The 20,483-nt window shown below is 38.6% G+C and overlaps 3 protein-coding genes across 3 annotated transcripts; 2 read left to right on the top strand and 1 right to left on the bottom strand.

The window, feature by feature from the left end:
* The first annotated feature begins 40 nt into the window (after positions 1 to 40).
* On the top strand, positions 41 to 3,822 carry LOC111345791 (nematocyst expressed protein 6). The gene is made up of 8 exons (XM_088756952.1): positions 41 to 476; positions 834 to 1,019; positions 1,417 to 1,540; positions 2,395 to 2,486; positions 2,616 to 2,699; positions 3,062 to 3,204; positions 3,389 to 3,569; positions 3,791 to 3,822. The coding sequence occupies exons 1-8, from the start codon at positions 422 to 424 to the stop codon at positions 3,820 to 3,822; spliced, it is 897 nt and encodes a 298-aa protein (XP_088613078.1). The 5' UTR covers positions 41 to 421.
* Positions 3,685 to 6,638, top strand: LOC148740772 (uncharacterized). The gene is made up of 3 exons (XM_088738355.1): positions 3,685 to 4,034; positions 5,827 to 5,940; positions 6,485 to 6,638. Exons 1-3 carry the CDS (start codon positions 3,989 to 3,991, stop codon positions 6,556 to 6,558), a joined length of 234 nt encoding a protein of 77 aa, XP_088594481.1. The 5' UTR covers positions 3,685 to 3,988; the 3' UTR covers positions 6,559 to 6,638.
* Positions 6,639 to 8,373: 1,735 nt separating this feature from the next.
* LOC148740771 (astacin-like metalloprotease toxin 1) lies at positions 8,374 to 16,938 on the bottom strand. Its single transcript, XM_088730438.1, has 10 exons — positions 16,845 to 16,938; positions 15,839 to 15,970; positions 13,723 to 13,852; positions 13,288 to 13,379; positions 12,693 to 12,913; positions 10,956 to 11,025; positions 10,572 to 10,610; positions 9,750 to 9,881; positions 9,074 to 9,312; positions 8,374 to 8,531 (listed from the first exon to the last, which is right to left on the bottom strand). The coding sequence occupies exons 1-10, from the start codon at positions 16,906 to 16,908 to the stop codon at positions 8,454 to 8,456; spliced, it is 1,197 nt and encodes a 398-aa protein (XP_088586564.1). The 5' UTR covers positions 16,909 to 16,938; the 3' UTR covers positions 8,374 to 8,453.
* Positions 16,939 to 20,483: the final 3,545 nt, after the last annotated feature.

Below are 20,483 nucleotides of genomic sequence, written 5' to 3'. Positions count from 1 at the left end.
TAATTTGTTCACCTGTTTAAAGGCAAACGACAGATCGCATTATGTTTACGAGAGTGTTATGGTTTATCTCGCAAACGTAATTTTAACTATCACACTCAGAAAGGTGGGGTGAAAATTACAGTGGAAGGATAACCGGTTGAGTAAAGTATAAAGAAGAAAGAAACACACATGCGCACCGACTATATCTGTTTTCCGCACGGTCAACCTCTTCATTATAAAAAAAAAATATAAATCATTCCAAAAAGAAGGGTGAACTTATATCGCCGATAAGTAAATACAAGGAATGTTGTTCGTGCCTCTTTATCCAATCACCTGACAGCTTTGTTATGAAAAGCTGGCGAAAAAAACACAATTTTTCTTTATTCATGTTTTTGATAATATCATGGCACCTTTTTTACTCTTCTAATCAGCAAGAAAGAAAATGGTGAAGGGGTTTCTTGTAAACGTCTTCTTTGGAGTTATAATTCTTATAGCTGGTATGTTGATTCCATTCTAAGTGATTAGTAATATATAGCTGCATTTCATTTTAAAATGATTTTTAAATGATTATGATTTTGAAATCATATTTTAATTTCATGATTTGTGTACATCATGCATGAGAATTGAAAAAGACTATTTCCACTTACTCTTCATTATCTTAGGGTTCTGATCCGACATCAGAAATTCGGATTTTCTATCACTTGATGGACATATTTTTTGTTACAGATGGGAACAGCTCTCAAAATCAGAGTCTTTTATGAGCTCGTGAATATTCAGTACATGTACCCATAATTCTATGCTTTATTGAATAATTGGCTGATAGACGTTTAACGCTGCATGTGCAATATCTACAGTTTTGGTTAAACGCCCGTGCATCAAAGCCATTCAGCTGTTTGAAGGTGATATGATAATCACCACAGCACAGCGAGAGGCCGCCCAGCAAGGACAAGATCTTGATTCGTCAGCCGTCGTTCGAGGAGCCTCAAAAGATTTTCTTTGGCCTAGCGGGATCGTGCATTATTCAATCGAACAGCAGCTAAGTAATTTCTTGAATACATCAGTCAATGAACTTTTTTAAAAATGAATAATACGCTCGCAGTTTTACATATCCTCGTGAATGAAAACTCAGTTTTCAGTCAGACATCTTAGGAAAAGTTAAAGTAAACATTATCTCTATTATAGTGCAAGTGTAACTTCCGCCTGCTAACATCTATCTCTGATTATTGCATGCGTCTTTACAAGAGACAAATCATGCGCATAATAATAAGGAGTAATAACTGATTGAAACCACCGTATTTGACAAAAACCTGTGGCATGGATACTGAATCATGCTAGTTACACAATATGATTTTAATTTTTTTTCCAGTACCTGGTGGTACATAGGAAAAGTTTTTGCGTGACCAGATAACTATGGTTGCTATTTACCAAATTTATCAGAGGAAGATCCTTTATCCTTGGAGGCGATCGTAAACGGTATGAAACAGTGGAGTAGTACAACGTGTATCACATTTAAAGAAAGGACGGACGAGAAAGCCTTTATTTACTTCTTCGTCGGAGGAAGGTGCTTGCAATAATTTTTGTGTGTGCTAGTGCGTCTCCGTCTTTTTTCGGTGAAGTAAACAACTGTTTTTTTTTTTTGGGGGGGGGGTAACATTTTAATAAGCTGGTAGACAGCCAGGTTAACTCCCAGCGCGTGTTATGGATGATTGATATCGGTAATTGCATTTCGTAAAGAGGTCTTGCACTGAACCGGTTTTTTGGGATAAAAAGAGTTGTTGTCGCCTATAATTGTGATATATCAGATTCCCGTGGGCGATGGCCTAGTTACACTTTAGAGTCATGTTTGGTACTCCAAAAAAACTAAAAAACTTTGATGTTCATTGTCGCAGAGGGTACGTTGTATAGACCTGAGATAGTTTTACTAGAAAACTTGGACCCAAATCGATTCCAAATGTTTGGTACAAATCCTACCCTGAGTATGATCAAAATCGTCACAACTAAACGCCCCAGGTGTCCTTTTGTGATAATATTTAGTATCATTTAGCATAATATCAAAATCCATGGGCTCGTGCACCTTTAAGTACCATTTGCGCATTGCTACCGGAGCTTACATTGTTTTCAATATGACATGTTAACAATAGAAATATCGTTCATTTGAAGAAGCTCATTAATATGCAGTGGAAACGTCGCAATCCACATCGCAAGTGATTGCATCCAGAGAAAAACCAGGATTCCTCATTACAGGGAAAGCCTATTTTCCCGGGAAAGGGTCTTATTTTTAGAAGAGTCGTTTTTGCCGTATCGATTTTTGTGTAGAATTTGGCTAGCCAACGCGATAAAGCAATCTTGGCAGAATATCCACAGTATATTTAACAAAGAAATGATATAGAAATATTTCTGTCTTCATAAATTCAGTTGTTCTTCGGAAGTTGGTGGGACAGGAGATAAGCAGTACGTTTCCCTCGCTCCGCATTGCTGGACGGCTGGAGAGGTTGCACACGAAATAGGTGAGGTTGAATCTTAATGCATGTCGTTCATCTGTCTCTTTTAGTGCAGATGTCCTCTAATTGTTTTTTATAACAAATGTTCTCGAATTGTCTTAAGTCTGTGTTGCGATAACGTCTGTTTCATTTTAGCTCATGCACTGGGATTTTATCACGAGCAATCACGACCTGATCGTGACGAATACGTCACCATTAACTGGAACAACATCGTTGAAGGTAAGTGTGACTCTGAAGTTAAATAAATCGGTAGTGGAGGGATCCCGGTCTATCTATGTGCTATTGCTGTGGCGACAAAGTGATGGTTTAGAAAAATGGTATGCAGCAGCTTAAGACTGCGCTTTACGGTCGAAATTAATTCGCTAATGGCTTGTAGGGAGCTGATGCACCTTGAATTTTATGTGTACTACCACATGCATCTCATTCGACTCAGAAGAATGACTCAATTATTCACGTCCCCCTTTGGGTTAAGACTCTCCGTCGCAAATTTCTATCCGTAGGACTAACGTACTCCAAGCTGTTTATTTGTCTTTGTCTTTGTCTTTCCTTCTTTTTCATATATTTGTCGATTTAACTTGCAGCCGAAAAGGTGAACTTTGCAAAGTATGGGCCATCGAGAATAAATACCCTTGGCGTCCCCTACGATTACAGAAGTTTAATGCATCTCGACGATAAAGCCTTCAGTAAAAATGGCGAGCCCACGATAGTACCCAAGCAAGCTGGGGTGAGTACATACCATGATAGCACATAGTATCTTCAAACACAGGACTTTTTACAGTTCAGAAACAGCTCATTTTTGAGTGCAAAAATGTAGAATGCCAACTTGAAACATTAAAATGCTAAGCATTGTCCATAAAATACATATATAACGGAAAATATTATGTAAGATCAAAATTTTATTTTCCTAGATACAAATTGGTCAACGGGAAAGTCCGAGTGCTTTGGATATCAAGCAAATGAATCTGCTGTATAAATGCAGTGGTGGAGCTGGTGGAGGTAGTGGAGGAGGCGGAGGAGGAGGAGGAGGCGGAGGAGGCGGAGGAGGCGGAGGAGGCGGAGGAGGCGGAGGAGGCGGAGGAGGCGGAGGAGGCGGAGGAGGCGGAGGAGGCGGAGGAGGCGGAGGAGGCGGAGGAGGCGGAGGAGGCGGAGGAGGCGGAGGAGGAGGCGGAGGCGGAGGAGGAGGAGGAGGAGGAGGAGGAGGAGGAGAAGGTACACTTTAAACTCGTTTTGCGCCACTTCTTCGTCCGAGTCATTATACCAGAGACGAGAGTGATTTACCTGGGAGATATTCTTGTTAGCATTCTACACAGTGTGGAGGCACCTTTCCGTGCGCAGTCAGTGATTTTGGGTCTTAGCAGTCCTGGGGTGGCATCTAGATGGCACCTGAAGAGCCCAGTTACACGGCATGACCTCCCAATATCTTTCTCATTACAGGACCCTGTAAGGATCAAAACTATCATTGTGGAAACTGGGCAACAAGGGGTGAATGCTACAGAAAGCCAAGATATATGCAGGTGTATTGCAAGAGGAGCTGTCGTGTGTGTGGTGCGCAAGGTAAGTTAATATCTGCCTTTTTTACTCGACACAAATTTGTGGCTGAACACTGATCTCTAGCTGCTGGCTTTGACATTTGCATTGCACGATATATTCGGGTACATTTGTAAGAATGTTAGTATGATTGCTTAAGTATTGCGTCATATCTCACTAACATCACCTCGCACAAGGTGATTATAGCAGGGACGCTAAGTTTCAAACTGGCTACCTCGCGTTTTGTCAATGTTGGGCAATAGAAGAGAATACAATTGTGAAGAGCACAAAAGATGCGTCTAATTTTGGGGTAACATATTTCCAAAGAAAGATATGAAGCTTTGCTGTTAAGTTCTGGTAGTAACTGGCTGCTTATCTCGATACGAGTAATCAAAACAATTGTAACAGATGGTTTCAAAATCAATTAAATCGAATTTACAACAGGATTCGAAATCACTTGGGCAATTATACTAAAACAACTATTCGCCTTGGACTCAGTGTCGAAATATTGTTGAATAATTATTCAACAATGTTCACTTCGCATTCGGCTACCGAGTCTCATAATGGTGGCTTCTTTTTTTTGACAACAGGACCAATGAGTTCTGCCAAGAGCTGGGAGGTGGAGATAGTAAATTCGGACAAATATAACATCTAGTTGGGAAGGAAGTCTATAGAAAATGATCAACGCCAGATATCAGAGTGTTTTTTGCCATCTCAGGGTGTTTTGATCTAGTGAAATAAAAGCTCTACCCAGGAATTTATTTCTGAATAGAATGCTGTAGCAGTCTTTGGCCCTAATTACATGGTCTCAGGCACCTAAGACAACCCTTTCCCCGAGTTACCTTGCGCAAGCCAACTTTTCACTTATTTCTTTACAAAATTCAAAATTCAGCCGCCCGTTGACATGAGGATGTGAATCTCGTCTCGGGTAGGCGAGATAATTAGGGGGCGAAGGGGGGAGCGAAGGGGGGTGATTTGTCTCACCTCGGAAGGTAGGGTAACTCTGGTAGGCGGGATATTTTTTTCTATGTAAACACCTTGTCTCGCCCACCCGAGACAAGACAACTCCATCAGAAAATGCGTGCGCGCACGCTATAACCGTAGCCCCTGCGTATTACAGCTATTCTTTTCCTGTCGTACGCCACGAATATTTATCCTGGCCTGGTCGAACGGGGGTTAGCAGATGTCAAATTTCATATAAACGATCCCTAGATTTGTCTTGGGGGAGGGTTATCTCGGGTACCCGAGACCATTTAATTGGGACCTCAATGATTTCAGTAACTGAGAACAATGACCGAGAGATTTTACCACCACTGACTTTAAAGTTGTTAGTTATATGTTAAAAAATCCGCCCTGATATCATTGTATGAGTTCAGAGAGTCATTGTTGCTGAAAAGTATATTTAAAAAGTTATTGCAAACAAGGAAATTGATAGAGATTATAGTACTCGCTGGTTATAGTCGCAACGCAACAAAATGATTTAAATTGTTAACCTTGAAAGTCCAACATATGTAGATAAAGATGGTTTTGAAAACCTGTCCAATATTTATTGGAGATTCTTAGTCGACGTTTGCGGTTTTCTCTTCTCTCACTCAAAGTGATACTAACATGTTTAGGTTTATCATTTCCAACTCTGACTGGGTGCGAAGGAGACTATCTGAAGCCCCAGCACATTGTTGCCATTTGGCCACCGCTTAGACATTATAAGACTTTTGGATCATAGTAGTACTGCGATTCACTTTCAAGAGCCTTTGTAAGAATGTATTTCTAAAGAAACATTGATTTGGTTTTAACTCTCACCACTTTATTTATGTTACAGGAGACTGTGTAGATCGTAACCAATACTGTCGACAGTGGGCCTCACAGGGTTACTGCCACTCTAATTCTGATTACATGATACCTAATTGCAAAAGAAGCTGCGGAACCTGTTTAGGTGGGTGGAATTAAATAATTTGCTATATCAGTTAAGATTATAATTTATTGAACATAGGAAATAAATTTTAGTTAATCAACAACTCAGGTTTCTATTTTTGGCTGTGAGTGAGCCTTGCCAAAACATCCGATCACTGGCCTTTCAGATGACCTCACATGGAAATTCTGTAACTGTTAAATCAGGGTGAACTTTCCCGTTGGGATTCTTGGTTGTTAAAGGTGACTTTGTTCTTACATGAAACAAGCAACTGTGCTCTCTTGTCAGGAATATTAAACGGGTAATGAGGTCTTGGACATCGTTTAAGAATTCAATTTAGTATTCTCTCAGTAGGAAAATCTATTTTAAATGTTTTTTTTTTGTGCTGCTTTTCAAGTCGAAAAACAATTCTTATATTGTACCTTGACGTACGCAAGAAGTTGCTCTTATGCGGGATTTTACGTAAATGATGAACTGAAATGATCAATATCATCTTAAAGAAGGCTGGTTGAAATTTGCAAGAATTGTTGGAGTAATTTCTTTGTTGACAAATCCTGTTTTCTGGCAGGTGATCTACTGGTCGGGAGTAATTTACAGATTCTGAGCCAAAACAATGGCGTTAAAGAGTTGAGTCACTTGTAATTAAGATAATTCAGGCAGTGGATGCCGTATTTAAATGTATCTCTAATCCGGAAAGAAATCAATAAACCTGACAACCAAAACTCCGATTCCATGTTTGTCATGTTTGTATATCAGATGATCAAGATAACGAGGTAGAAAAATGACCCTCGCAGGGAAAATTACTTGATTCTTCCACGGGCTAAAGAACCCTCTAAAAAAATTGATAAACTTCCAACGTTTGAATTGGTATCAAAAGCCGTAATGGACGAATAACAGCGGGGAAACACTATAATAATGCCTTCCAAGACAAAAGCTTGTAGTGTCGAGTTTTTTAAAATTCAGTCTCTTGAGTTAAGAAAGCGCTGCCCATCAAACCGTGAATACAATGCAGTAATAGCTAGACACGAGGTGGCAACAACAAAAGACAAAAGCTTGGTCAAAGGCAGACAAACTCCATGAAAAGCTCTTAGTCGATAAAAAACAAAGGGATGATATTATGACTAATCAAAACTATAACAATATTCTCGAACGCGATTGGTTATCACCAGCCCGAAATGAGCACTGTTAGGACAGTGTACACGTCATGCTAGTAATTGGACAGAGTAACTCAGAGTAACATAATACTTGAAAAATGACGTGCATCTGATTGGCTAAAAACGAATTTATCCCAGTAAATGCAATAGCTTAGGATAACCTCTGCACGCTCTCCGACAAATTATGAACTTGTAGAAATCGCTGGATGTAAAATTTATACGGTAGAAGTAGTTAAGACCTTAAGTTGAATTCTCATGTAAGAGAAATGACAGAAAAAAGCTGCCAAACGCCTGTATTTATTAGCGCAACTAAAGCGTGCCAAAGCTCCACCTGGAGAACTAGTTCAGTTCTATGTTACTTGCATCCAATCTGTTTTACTTTATGGCTGCCAGGTTTTTCATTTTAGTCTTCCACAATATCTAAGCTTAAGTTTTGAACGAATACAGAAACGTGCTCTTAGGATAATTTTCTGTTACGAAGTGCATTACGCAGATGCCCTGGTACGTTCAGGCCTCGTTACGTTAGAGCAAAGAAGGACGGAATTATGTAAAAAACTTTAACAAAATTGTACATAACCCCCTTGATGTTCTGCATCCTAACCTTTCAACGAGAGACCAACTAAGGACCTCAGGAAGGCTAGACCATACCGTGTAAAGCCATGTAAGACCAATAGTGTCGTGACACTTTTATTGATAAATGTGCAGTTCTTTTTTAGCAATTCAACTGCGCTAATTCTAAAATTTTATATTCGTAGTCGTAGGATTGTTATTGTAAGCATGCAAGTAATTTTGTAATTATATTTATAAAATTTCCCCTTCTATACATTGTAAACCTTAGCAATTCAGTCCATGCTGCCTCGAATAAACCATTCTTCTTCTTCTTCATGATAATAATGATAATAATAATAATAATAATAATAATAATAATAATAACAGTATTCATATTCCTGTTACACGAGTGCAAAGTTCTAACCCGTGTGCAAATTACAAATAGCGTGTGCTCGCTGTCAAAACTTCGTCTGTCTTGATTTTGTGTAATGCTTTTTACATGCAAATTACGAAAAAGTAACAACATGGTTTCTCGTGCCATTTGGCGTAAATAACCAGTGTTTAGTTTTTTTTCTCCAATTATGTCATAGTTTTTGATCAATTGGTTAACAAAATCGGACTGCTTCGCAGTCGTCCGATTTTGATAAAATGACTCGTACATGTATGATTACAGACCAAATTGAACTTAGTGTTATTACCATTATTGATCTTTACGAGTTTAAGTCACAAGACAATAGAGCAGCTCAGGTGTTAGTCATTTTATTTCTATCCCATCATCTACATTTATCCCAGCATTGATTTTTTAATATACCCGTTGGAACTTTGACTTTAGACTTAGCAGTCATGTACAGTTATATCGTCGATTGCTGCATCTCCTCTATAGTTGTTCCCTCTTATTCCCTCAAAACTCAGCTGAAAGAGGAAAAAAATGATACAACGGAACAAATGAAGACTTTAGCAGGTTTCGATAGGTTGTCGGAATTTTAAATAGGATGTGCAGCAAAAAGTTATTATTACTGAGAAGGCTAACGACAACTACCTTAATAATAACATTAATGAAAGAGATAAAAATTAGAACAATTTTTTCATGCAAGGAGAGATAAATGAGTGATCAAAAATTAAAAAGACGGAAGATATATAAGTTTAACAGAGTGGCCCGCGCCTTAAAGTAGACTAGCGAATTCTTAGGATCCATGCTGCTCAGAAGCAGGACTTGCAAATAGTGATTGTCTTTGATTTTTTTCTTTTTTAATGTAAGTTATGTCAGCTACAAGGTAACGAAGAGAATACTAGCAGACGTTAGGTCTCCTAATGATTATCTTGTATTTTCAGACTCCTTTCAGAACTCTTCAAGTTTTCAGGCGCAGACAGCCTCAGCTACGCATGCTACTTTGCCAATATAAAACATGTGGCTTTCGGTTGTCGTATTCCTAAAGAATTAAACAAAAACTTACCTCGAATGAACCTCTCCCAGAAAGACGAACTTGGTGCATTTCCCATCTGTTTCCCTGGTCTCCAGATTTTTCAAATAACACCGTGTTGCATAGTTTAACCCTCAGAGTGCCCATATCCGCTCCGTACATATGGTAATAAAACCTTAGGCAAGACTTTCCAGAGAGTGTGACCATTCGGGACATTATGGCATTGTCACCTTTCCGTCGAGGGCTTGAAGTTTCGATGAAACTGTACTTTCCTATAAAATGTAGAGATGTGGAGTGTCCTTCATCAACTCTTGTCAAAGTGCCGGCATAATATCATAATGACACACGGGAAAAAGCAGAAATTCAAATTCTTCGTTAGGTATTCCTCCCTTCTGATTTACGGTCGAATGTCTTAGTGTTGAATTACAGAGAGCGCTTTGGTGAAAGGTATGATGTAATCGTTTTTTGTCTGTTCTTCGGGATTTTAAGTTTAGGAATTTAATTTGTTAGAAAGAGAGGTAATAGTTTGAGTGATATCAGAGAACAAAAGAGCGGAAAACTGTTTACCGCGCTAAAATTTTCAAGATAAAAATTTTGCGTGCACGTATAACCTTTCAACATTCCGAGGTTGGGACGAATTGACGAGTCAAACCTGATGACAAGTCTAGAATTGGTAAACTAGAAACTGATCTACTGATTAAAATACAACCTTGTCCTGTGGTGTGGTCTCCACTTGGGCCAGTGTTCCTGGATGGAGTAGAGCCCGACCTTACTGTCCAATCGAATTTGTCATTTATGTTTTGTTTGAATCCACACTTGTTCTCAAAGTTGCACGAAAAAGCTGCATTTAAGAAAATTATCAAGACGAGACATAAGTATTAGCCCTCTAATAGTTTATTTAAATGTGCTCGATCCCAGGATCTTATAGTTTACTATTTTTTGTTCCTAAACAAGGCTACCAGGTTGGTAAGATTACAGACTCAATGAAACAGATACGATTCTTTAAGTCGATTGCATGACTAAGTTCACAAGTACTGGAAAAAATTTCAAGAAAATGCACCTTGTGTATGTTCAAAGACAATTATAACATAACCAAAGTAAATCGCGCGCTCTGATTGGTCAATTTAGCGTCCCCCATTTGCCCATGGGTGTACGCTGCTGACGTGAGCAAATGCAAAGACTATTTTTACGCGCGCGCTTGTTTTTTCTGGTCGCCTAAGATTTGTTAAATAAAAGGGAACTCTTTAGCTACAATGTATCAATGTTATGTTATAAAACAAATGGTAAACACCACAGCGTACACTATTGAGTTATGGATGCACTTGGGAGGTTTGCTAAGCACTCAAGAAGCTAGAGTCGCTCTGGGCTATCGCCTCGAGCGACTCTTACGCTTCTTTCGCCCTTAGCAATCTCCTGCGTGCACCATAACTCAATAGTGTACGCTGTGGTGTTTACCATTTGTTAAATAGTAGATGGAATTCATTTTTGGAGAGCCTTAATGATTGTTTCTGTGCATGCATTTTAAACTTACATGCAGAGGGTGGAATGGTTGCTGGAGGTGGCTGAGCACCTGAGAGAAAAAAGAAATATTCAGAAATATTACCCATTCAACTTATTAAAGAACATTAGTTCTGCCAAGTTAAGACGAGGTTTTGTGCAAAAATATGTTTGACTTGACTCGCTAAACAGATAACAATTAGCAGTCTGTTTAACACAGTAAATATTTCTCTGATTGTTGGACAGAAGTGCTGACTTCTCAGTGCAAGCTTCCTTATCCCTCGATACTCCGGTGAAATCAATATATTTCATTCTACATTTACGTTTGTTAAGGAGACGTTTTAACATTTTGGTGTATATGAAAAAACCGTTAGTTATAAACCTTAACTTAATATAGTAACGGACTCTTTTGACTCACTACATTTGTAAAGCAACATCATCTGCCTAATATCGATAGGACTGAGACCTATTCGGTTACCAATAGTTACCTAGAAAGAATAAAATAACGGATATTTATTTAGAAACTGAAGAGCGTCTACAGCTTCCATTGTCCAAAATAATGACAAAAGTATGATGAATTTGAACTTTAAATTTGGCAATAAACGACGAGAAAGTGCAGTGTGATCGTCCAGGTGAGAGTAGTCCTGAGAAGGACTGTTGTTGGTGGTAGTGACTGACGTTTCGACAACCTGTGCGGACCGCACAGGTTGTCGAAACGTCAGTCACTACCACCGACAACAGTCCTTCTCGGGACTGCTCTCACCTGGACGATCACACTACACTTTCACATGTTATCCCCGAGTTTAAACCGTTTACTGAATAAACGATGATGACTTTTTTATTATTGGGTCTTATGCATCATTGTATTACAGTGCGTGCTTTATCTTGTCTTTCAATAGAGTTATGACGTCTAATAAGATGTTGTGGTTTTTAACTGTAATCGTGCTTAATAATAATCCTCTTCATTGATTCATATTAAGGTAAAAAAACTACAATTCTCATATAACAACGGCTAAGTTATAAAAGTAAAAGTAGTAAAAATTCTAGTAAAAATACTACTTACACAACTGGGTTATATTTAACAATTGGTTCATGCTTTAGCGTACCCTATCGAGTTATGGAGCACGCGGGAAGTTTGGATAGCACGAAATAAGCGTAAGAGTTGTCCGAGGCGATAGCCGAGGGCAACTCTAGCTTCTTGAGCACTCTCCAAACTTCCCACGTGCTCCATAACTCGATAGTGTACAGCTGAAAGCATGAACCAATTGTTTTAGAACATAGCCGGTGGAATTGTGCATTAAATCCGACGCGAAAAACGGACAACAATATCAGTTGAAGCGAATTATGACGGCGCTGATGCCGAGTCTCCTTTTCCGTTGTTTTTCTCTTTTTCTGCCTCATTTAAGAACTCTAGCCCAAGGGAAAAGGTCCAAACATTGTCTTCGTTTTCGGACTAGTAGGCCGAGTTTCTGTTTGTATCCATTACTGTCGCGAAATATATTATTTTTCCCCGCGCAAACAATGGCCGCTCGCGCAAAAAAAAAATTTCTGGCGAAGCGATTTGCTGACGCTGTCAGCGTGCACTGTCGGGATTTTGAGCAGGCTTACGTATATTGAATGTGATTGCGCAGCTCTGCTAGCTATGTTCTAATTAAGATTTAATCGATAAACATAGGAGTTCTTGACTCGACTCGTGTTTAATTTTGGCCGGCGACTTGGGTTGTGACCTTCAGTTTAGGAATAAGGTTTCTTAGAGGATGTATCTCTTAATATTGAAAATTGAATAGATCATAGATGTTGACCGCCTTAGATATGTATTTCCGCTTGTAACACGGTCCAGGTGCTTGCCGATTTCAAAGGAAAAATTCACCGAAAGCTTTAAAGGTTACCCGAGGCGAACATGTTTTTCCGCTTTAAGGGCGCCTCTTGTTTTGTTAACCTTGTAAAACTGTAATTAATTTACTCCGAAAGAGAAAAGCTGTTTTTCTAGTTTCTTTTTTTTTCAATTGACAGAACGACTTTTCACATTAAACCATAGTTCTCATAAAACGTTACCGAGGAATTAATGAACTACCTAAAGTCTGCTTCAGTGGCGTCTTTGATATAAATTCACGTAAAAATTGGTAGGAAACCTGGTTCTTTATAATCCACTCACTCCTGGTTTCTTTGGGACAATTGTTGGCTGTCCGTTTTTAGAGAAGTACCTCGCGCCATAGTGCATGATGGATCCATAGTCATAGGGTGTTCCTAGCGAGTTTATACCGTTCGAAATTCGGAAATTATTTTCTTTGCCTGATTGGATATTTTCAAACTTGATGTCCACGTAATTATCGCGGTCGGGACGAGACTGCTCATGAAGAAAGCCAAGAGCGTGACCTAAGAGGAAGAAAGATAGAAGAAGATTTTGAATATGGAGCTGATTATTTGAAATACACAGATAGGACTTTGTGATTTGTGTAGTAGATAGAATTTTCGAATAAGAATTTGAGAAGTTTAAGCGGCCGCAGCTATAGACGAGCAAATTGCCTGCACAGTAGCTGAATACATTATGGTTTGTTCATCATTCTAAGTTGTCGATAAGCTTCGGATTTGGAGCTTCTTTCGATTTAAATGTCATTTAAGTTACTGAAACAAACCAAATGTTGCGACACAAAAAATATTGTGTATCTGAAAGTCGCTTATGAATACCATAAACAAATTTAGGATGAAGAAAAGTTAACAAGACAATAAGGTAAGTTTGAACATCTCACCAATTTCATGGATTACAGTTCCTTTTCTCCAGCATCCACCCGCCAAGGACAATTGCTGCTTTCTCCCAGTTCGTCCTACGTAAGACCAGCATCTGTTGAATAAAATACGAGCTGTTACAGAGTTAAGAGGTGATTTTCTGCAAATAAAGCCAAATATATTCAAACTTCTTATCTATAAACTTATATTGCGGAAGAGTGCCAAATGTCACGGAATTTCGCTTTGACTTATATACTTCCTTCCATGTTGCTCAGTATTGGAAAAACGTAGGTAGCGTACTCAGAAATTATCGACTTATCCGTGAGAAATTTCCTCTGAAATCAATCGTTGATGCTAATTTCGTGCCTTTATTCAATCATACTGGCGATACAAGTAAAATCAAAGATTTGACATCAATACTAAACGGTGATTGTTGACCTGAAGTAAAGTAGACTTACCCACCACCCTTAAAAAATGATACATATGCTGTCTCTGAAGTCCTTTTCTTGAATTTGATACAGCCCTTTGTTTTCGTCGTCCAGTCTCTCATAGCACTGGTTATTCCAGACATTGCTTGGGGCTGAGAACCTAACAAAAAGGAGTAAGAGATCCAAGTTCCAGGCCAGCTTTCATAAAAAGTTATCAAAAAGGAAAGATATATTTTTGTTCTGAAAGACAACAACAGCCCTTAACTCCAATAGGTTCCCTAGGGGCGATTTGTTCGCCTTATGAGAGGTTTTGTCGGTTCTATCTGGTGTGACGAAGCATAAGCATTTAACATCCCAATGTAATACAGCAAATTGAAAAACTATGGGAAAATGCGCTGTAACTAATGATACCTTTTTCCTAAAAATATTCATGAGACGTTTCAGATGTAATACAGCATGCTTTGATCACTAAACCATTTGTTAAAATGTAAGTAAAGTTGATTTCTATATCACGTTTTACTTTGTGACTTTAGGCTTTTAGCTATTCGTTGCCACCAGTCAAAGGCTTTTTTTCATTCTTCAGTAAAGTCGTTTAGAATACATGGGAGAGAAAGAGAAGACTTTCTGGATAAGGTAGTTCGTTAAGGCCCTTTCCTATTCTTGATATGCATTAACGACCTCCCTAATTGCTCTGAGTTCCTTTCATTTAGGATTTTTGCGAACGATACTAACTTGTTTGCTTCTGCTAAAGATATACAATCATTAGAAATGCAAATGAATGTAGAACTAAAAAAATTCAAGGAATGGTGCGACATAAACAAGCTATCGATAAATTTAACGAAAACCAATTACATGATTGGAAAATCCCCAAGGAAAGAGAGCATGAATGTTAATATAAAGATAACTAATCGAGATGGATCATGCCACTCCTTAGAATGGAAGGACCACATCAAATATTTAGGAGTAATGATCGATAGTGCTTTAACTCGGAAATATCACATCTCTTATGTGTGCGCTAAGCTTTCACGGAATGCAGAAGTAACCTCTAAGTTGAGGCATTATCTACCTATCGAACCACTTACGCGCGCAGATCTATTATAATCTTAACTATCCTTGCATTTCGTACGCTATTGTTACCTGGGGCAGCACCAGCAAGACGAATTTGCATAAAATACAAACAAAGCAAAATCATATTATTAGGTTAATGTTCTTTGCAACTCTATCTGGAAAAAATACCGATAGTGCACTGCCTCTACTTAATATCTTGGAAATGTTAACGGTAGCTAACATATCTCGCTTATATGCTCTCAAATTTATTCATGCATGGCATAAAGGTGCTTTCCCAGAACTCTTTAACGACTTTTAACCACTTTTAACCACCTTTAACCACTCTTTAACCACTTTAACCACTCTTTAACGTACATAATTTTAACACCAGGTATGCGGCCGGACAAAATCTTCACATTTTTCGAGTAAAAACAAATACTGGCAAACAAATGATATCATTTATGGCCATTGATCTTTGGCATGAACTGCCATACAAGTTTAAAGACCTAAATCAATTTGCTTTCTCCAAAAGCGTTAAAAACTTTATTCTATATCAGCAATATCAAAGCTAAGTTTCCACAAATCAAAAGTGCTAAAACAATCTATCATTCAAGTTATCTCAAACCTAAGTCTTCCACAATTCTTCTAGCTTTTAATTAAGTAATCCGTCCCTCTACTCCCAGTTTCTTCTATGTGAGTCCAAAAGAGATGGAGACTGACTCGATAACTTCGCGGTTTTCTTAGCCTCCATGCGCGAACCATGGAACACCGTTACCTTTAATTTTTTACATATGTATGCTTTCCCGTTTTTTTATGTTAATACTGTAACTAAAACTTGAGTGCTAAATAAAGTAAAGTTGAAGTTGAAGTTGGATAAATACGTAAGGCCGATCGTACATTTTATCTTAATCCGGTCAATCCTCTAGTTCCAAGATAGGCAATGTTACTAATACTTAAATATTAATACCATTTAACGAAAATCTGCCTAAAGATAGAGCTAAAATATGTCTGTTGAGCCCTGGTGTGTTAGCGTTTAAATTGTTGTTGAAGGAGGCCGGAGAGGCGAGGGGAAGATTTTACGTACTCTTATATCACTTACTTAAATCTGATTCAATTTGATACACAAAGGTCCCATTCGGCCACAATCTTCCGGGCGTTGAACCTCTAGCCTGGCCTGGTAAAAACTTCATATCGCCTTCAAATAGTTCGGCATCTCTGGTATTCAAATTTTCTGGCAAAGAATAACATTTACAATGGTTATTAGGCAGACCATCGTCGAAGCAATTATAATTAATTTTCTCCTTAGTATGAGCTAAATTCTATTGGCTCTCCGAAACTATTTTTATTTCCAAAGGCAGGCGGAGTGAGTTCTGAAATTTTTTGATTCAATGGCTTCGTTTCCTTGGTTACATTTAGCAATTCGGTGTTTCTGGTAAACCGTAGATGATAACGGCGTAAACTGCCGATTGCAGTATTCACAGATTTGGCCGTTTTGAGTAATCACTGAATCTTTTTTTTTATTATAAAGGGAAGAAAGGTTACGTTCACTAAGAATAAGAGGAAAGGTGTCTTAACTTTTTTTTGAAAATGTTTTCTTCGTTTTTAACGAACGTTTTTTATTCACGATGTTATCCTATAAAGGCACGAATTCTGTCCTTTGTAAAACTAAAAACAAAACTATGCCGACGCGTTCATGAGGTTTTTTTTTGTCGTTGTTATAAATAGAAATATATGTATTCACACGAGGCAGTTCTGCCTCCCCATTTTTGGAAAAGATCATCTTTCACTTCAGATACGAGGAGTTTTTGTTGTTGTTGCGTAATATTTTTTTCAAACCATCTCACTTTACTAGTCATGCTCTTTTGACTGGACGACATGAAACTCATTACAATCTTAAGTTGCTCGACAGGGGAAAGAACAACCGAATGAATTAACACCCAAATGCTACTGAGATAATTTTGTTTTTTTCATTATTGCGTGAGTCCTCCAGTGAGTCACATTATACGGCTTGTACGTTATTGTGCATTAACTTGCCTTTACGAGTTTTCTATACTGCTGCTGTCAAAGAAGGTAACAAATCCATCAGTAATCGATGTTATCCATACCTTCTGGAGAGGAGGCCAAAACTGAGGCAAACCACAAGAAGTTAAAAAACACGATAACCCTCATGATGTTCTTCGTGATTGTAATAAAACTGGTGATTATCGACACCGATTAAATAGGAATCAATTTGTTTACATCTGCTCAGAGTAAAAACAGCCATTAACAATATTTGACTATCGACACTTGAACCTTGCCCTGTTTTGTGCTTTTTCACTCAATTCACGAAATCATTTAGTAATTTAAAAGTATTTGCAAAGGTGCATCCCTCATTATTTCAATATAATTCAATTATATTGTTGATTTAATGACTGCTAAATCATACAATTACAATGGCTTGAATATAGAAAATTTAGAAAAGAACAGCGTTTTTAGACCATTTAATTTAATTTCATGAATTCTTTACAAAACAAGGTGGAAGTATTTGCCAAAAACTTTCCCTCTTTTGTTCTATTTTATTTGCTTTGCACACAGGATATCACGAATTCCCAAGCTCTTTAGAAAAAAATGAGAAATTAAAATTAACTTTTCAAAAACGTTGGCCTCGTATAAACGATACATCACGTACGAAATGATTTGCCGGTCCTCGGTCGAATGAGTCACGGAAAGTTAAAATGATCAAACTTGAGTTTATTCCATGAACTTGAGAATTCACAGGGTAGCAAAGGGTGTGATCTCATTTCACGCACGAATTTGAGAAAGATTCATGACTCAGGTACACTTAAACAGAATTTTTCGCGTAATGAATTTTATAGGGACAAATTCAAATCACATTCTTGCCTTTCTGTAAAATGTTCGGAACACGTCCTTAATTTGACCTTAATCAAGCGTCGCGTATAAACCCGTGAAAAATAAGTCACAACACCTCAGCAACAAGACATCGATATTACAAAAGTTTTTGATTGAAAAAAAAAAATAGGTTTCATTTAATGCGTTTATATTTAAAAAATAAAACTATACAGAGAAGAAAGAGAAGAAAGATAAAAATCGGATTTAATATTTTTAGACACTCCTTTACCCATTTTCACACGGTGAAACTTGCGCCTAGCAGAAAACACTAAGGCTCTCGCTATTATCCAATAACAGGAGGGCTCCCGCTTAAGGGAAAAAACGGTTGCTTGGCGCAGGTTTGTGAAATCATGCGACAAATTGGCGCAAGTTACATTCGTATAACATCAATGCTCAGGAGAATTCTTTATGATCTTTGAGCTCCTCTACTTATCGAAAAAATAATTAAAGTTAAAATGACGGCTATGACTCTCCGGTTGTAAGATTCGTTTATTTTTTCTCAGTTTGTTAGTGGACGGTACTTTACTAATCCTGCGATCTGGTTTGTACCGAGAGGTACCGGTAGATGATCGAAAGGCTCCGAAGAGAAGGGATGACTGTCTTGCAACCGTCTCTAGATCTACAACAGGGATTGTAAAATTTTTTACCTGCTCTCCATCAGCGGAATGGCTCCGAGAATCCTACCGTCTTACCGGCTCCTACAATCCGGCCAAGGTCTACCGGTTCTGTTCCTTTACTTCTTACGAGTTCAAAGTAAAAAAATAGATCCACATACATACCTACATATATAGGTTAATTGACCACTCCCCGTAGGAGCTTTTCAGAGCCAACACCCACCTATCCCACCCAGGGGAGGACATCCACCACACAGTAATCTCGTGCGTGGGAAATTAACGTCCCCTTCCCCTAACCCTGCCGGAGACGGGGCCTACGGTTAATTATTCGTCCTTATCCGAGGAGACTAGAATATCTATCCATTTCTTGATTATAGAAAGGTAGCAAATTCTCTTCACTTATTTTAAGACCATGAGTATTGGTCCGACCGGGGCTCGAACCCTCGTCCTACCGCACAACACAATCCGGCGCTCTAACCAATTGACCTCCCTAACCGGGAGGCGGTTACCCTACAAGTGGGGAAAAAAAATAATAATGCAATACTGGTTTGTGGTTACTGAAAGCTCAGCAAAATGCGTTAATTCAAGGGTGTGAGGACTCATTTTTGTGACCAGTAGCTAGGAAATCGTAGTCATAATTTTGGTTGGGAATCCAAGTGCCTTCCGTCTCCAGCTTTGCTCGGCTTTAATTTGCTGCTCATCTCTTCAGTGGACGCAAACACTGCAGAATGACTTTTTCTGTTTAGTAACAGTAACACGCAGGTCGACCCATGTAACAAAACCGGGAAGCCCATGGCGATAATCAAATATGGAAAATCAACAAGTCTGAAAGTGAACTTTCATCAATGACGTTACAACGCAGTCCGTTTGGATCCATAGTTCAGCTGTTTGGAAAATCAAAAAGCCACGAGAAATAATACATAACATGCACAAGATAAAAGTCTAAATACCTTAAAAAAAAACTACACACCCCCTGTAATAGTTGCATTTGAAAACTAAAGTAAAATCACGAGGCGTAGCGTCAATTTATTTTTTGCAATAAAATTAAGATAATGTCAAAAAGAAGCCTGCATATGCGGTTAAGTTTTCGAAAAATCATACGCGCGCACGATACGTCATGTTTATGATCTCTAACCTTATGGACAATGACTCTCGACCAATAAGCGCGTCAGAGATATTGTAAAAAGTTTTAGATCTACGTTTGGTGTGCATGCGTCAACCGCAGACGCGAAACCGCGGTTAGCAGTTTAACCCTTTCCCAGCACACAAAACCTATAATTTGATCATACAAAACTTAAGCTCACTTTGTTTCTCGTTATATGAGGTATCCCTGACAATATTTGCGGTTTTGAAACACCATGGGCTCAGATTTTGGGGTCACGTGACCTAGATCAACCGCTCGTGTTTGGATGCGTTCAAATCAATTCGTTTTCTCGCGTTTATAAGTGTTTTTCGAGCCATTTTCCCTCTACAGAAGCCCTCAGGACAGCATTATTAAGCTGGAATGTGGGTAGAGGCAAGCCTCTGAAAGAAAACAGAGGTGAGAGGTGGTTTCATGTAAACTGGACCGCCAAAATGCTTTCATTCAAGCTTGGCGAGTTCACAAGTGAAGTCGCGTCTCTGGCCCATCTGTGGATGGCTAGAAGGACCTACCAAGGCTTTTTGGGCCAGTTTTGAGTGGTAAAAGTCTCGATGGATGTGGTATTTTGCTGCTAGGACTGCGTGGCCCGACACTTATAATAATTTGTAAAAGTGGAAGCGTGGAGTTTTCCCTTCTCGAGTTGTGGTTGAATTTCCCAGAATTCTTTTCGGTCAAACGAGGCAAAGGTTGTGTTTGCGACACTAGCTTTCGTCAAATGGAGGAACAAGGGCTAGCGGATAAAGTGAGAAGGCATTTTCCAGCCAAACAGCAAGATCTGGCCTTGAGGTTTGTTTTGAATGCAAACTTTTGATTTCTTGAGCAAATTTTGATCTTAAAAGATCCATGCGTTTTCAGTGTTGCTCTTGGAGCAGAATGCTTGATTTTTGGGATTTGTTGTTATATGAACGGTTCACTGCAATGGAAATCGGGAATCGTTGTGGCTGTTTTAGTTTGCAATATGTGTCACATCAAACAGCCTTGCAATGTACACACTTACATAATGTTGTCTCTTAATTTCAACAAGAAACAAATAACAACAGTAGTGGTAGTAATTTAAATGATGTATGGGTGGGTGGCTGGAAAAGGGTTAAGGTTAAAAG

The sequence above is a fragment of the Stylophora pistillata genome, chromosome 1 (assembly GCF_964205215.1).
Source record: "Stylophora pistillata chromosome 1, jaStyPist1.2, whole genome shotgun sequence".
Classification (NCBI taxonomy): domain Eukaryota; kingdom Metazoa; phylum Cnidaria; class Anthozoa; order Scleractinia; family Pocilloporidae; genus Stylophora; species Stylophora pistillata.
Note: the sequence above shows the minus strand (reverse complement) of the source record. Positions and strands in the feature narration are given on the sequence as shown.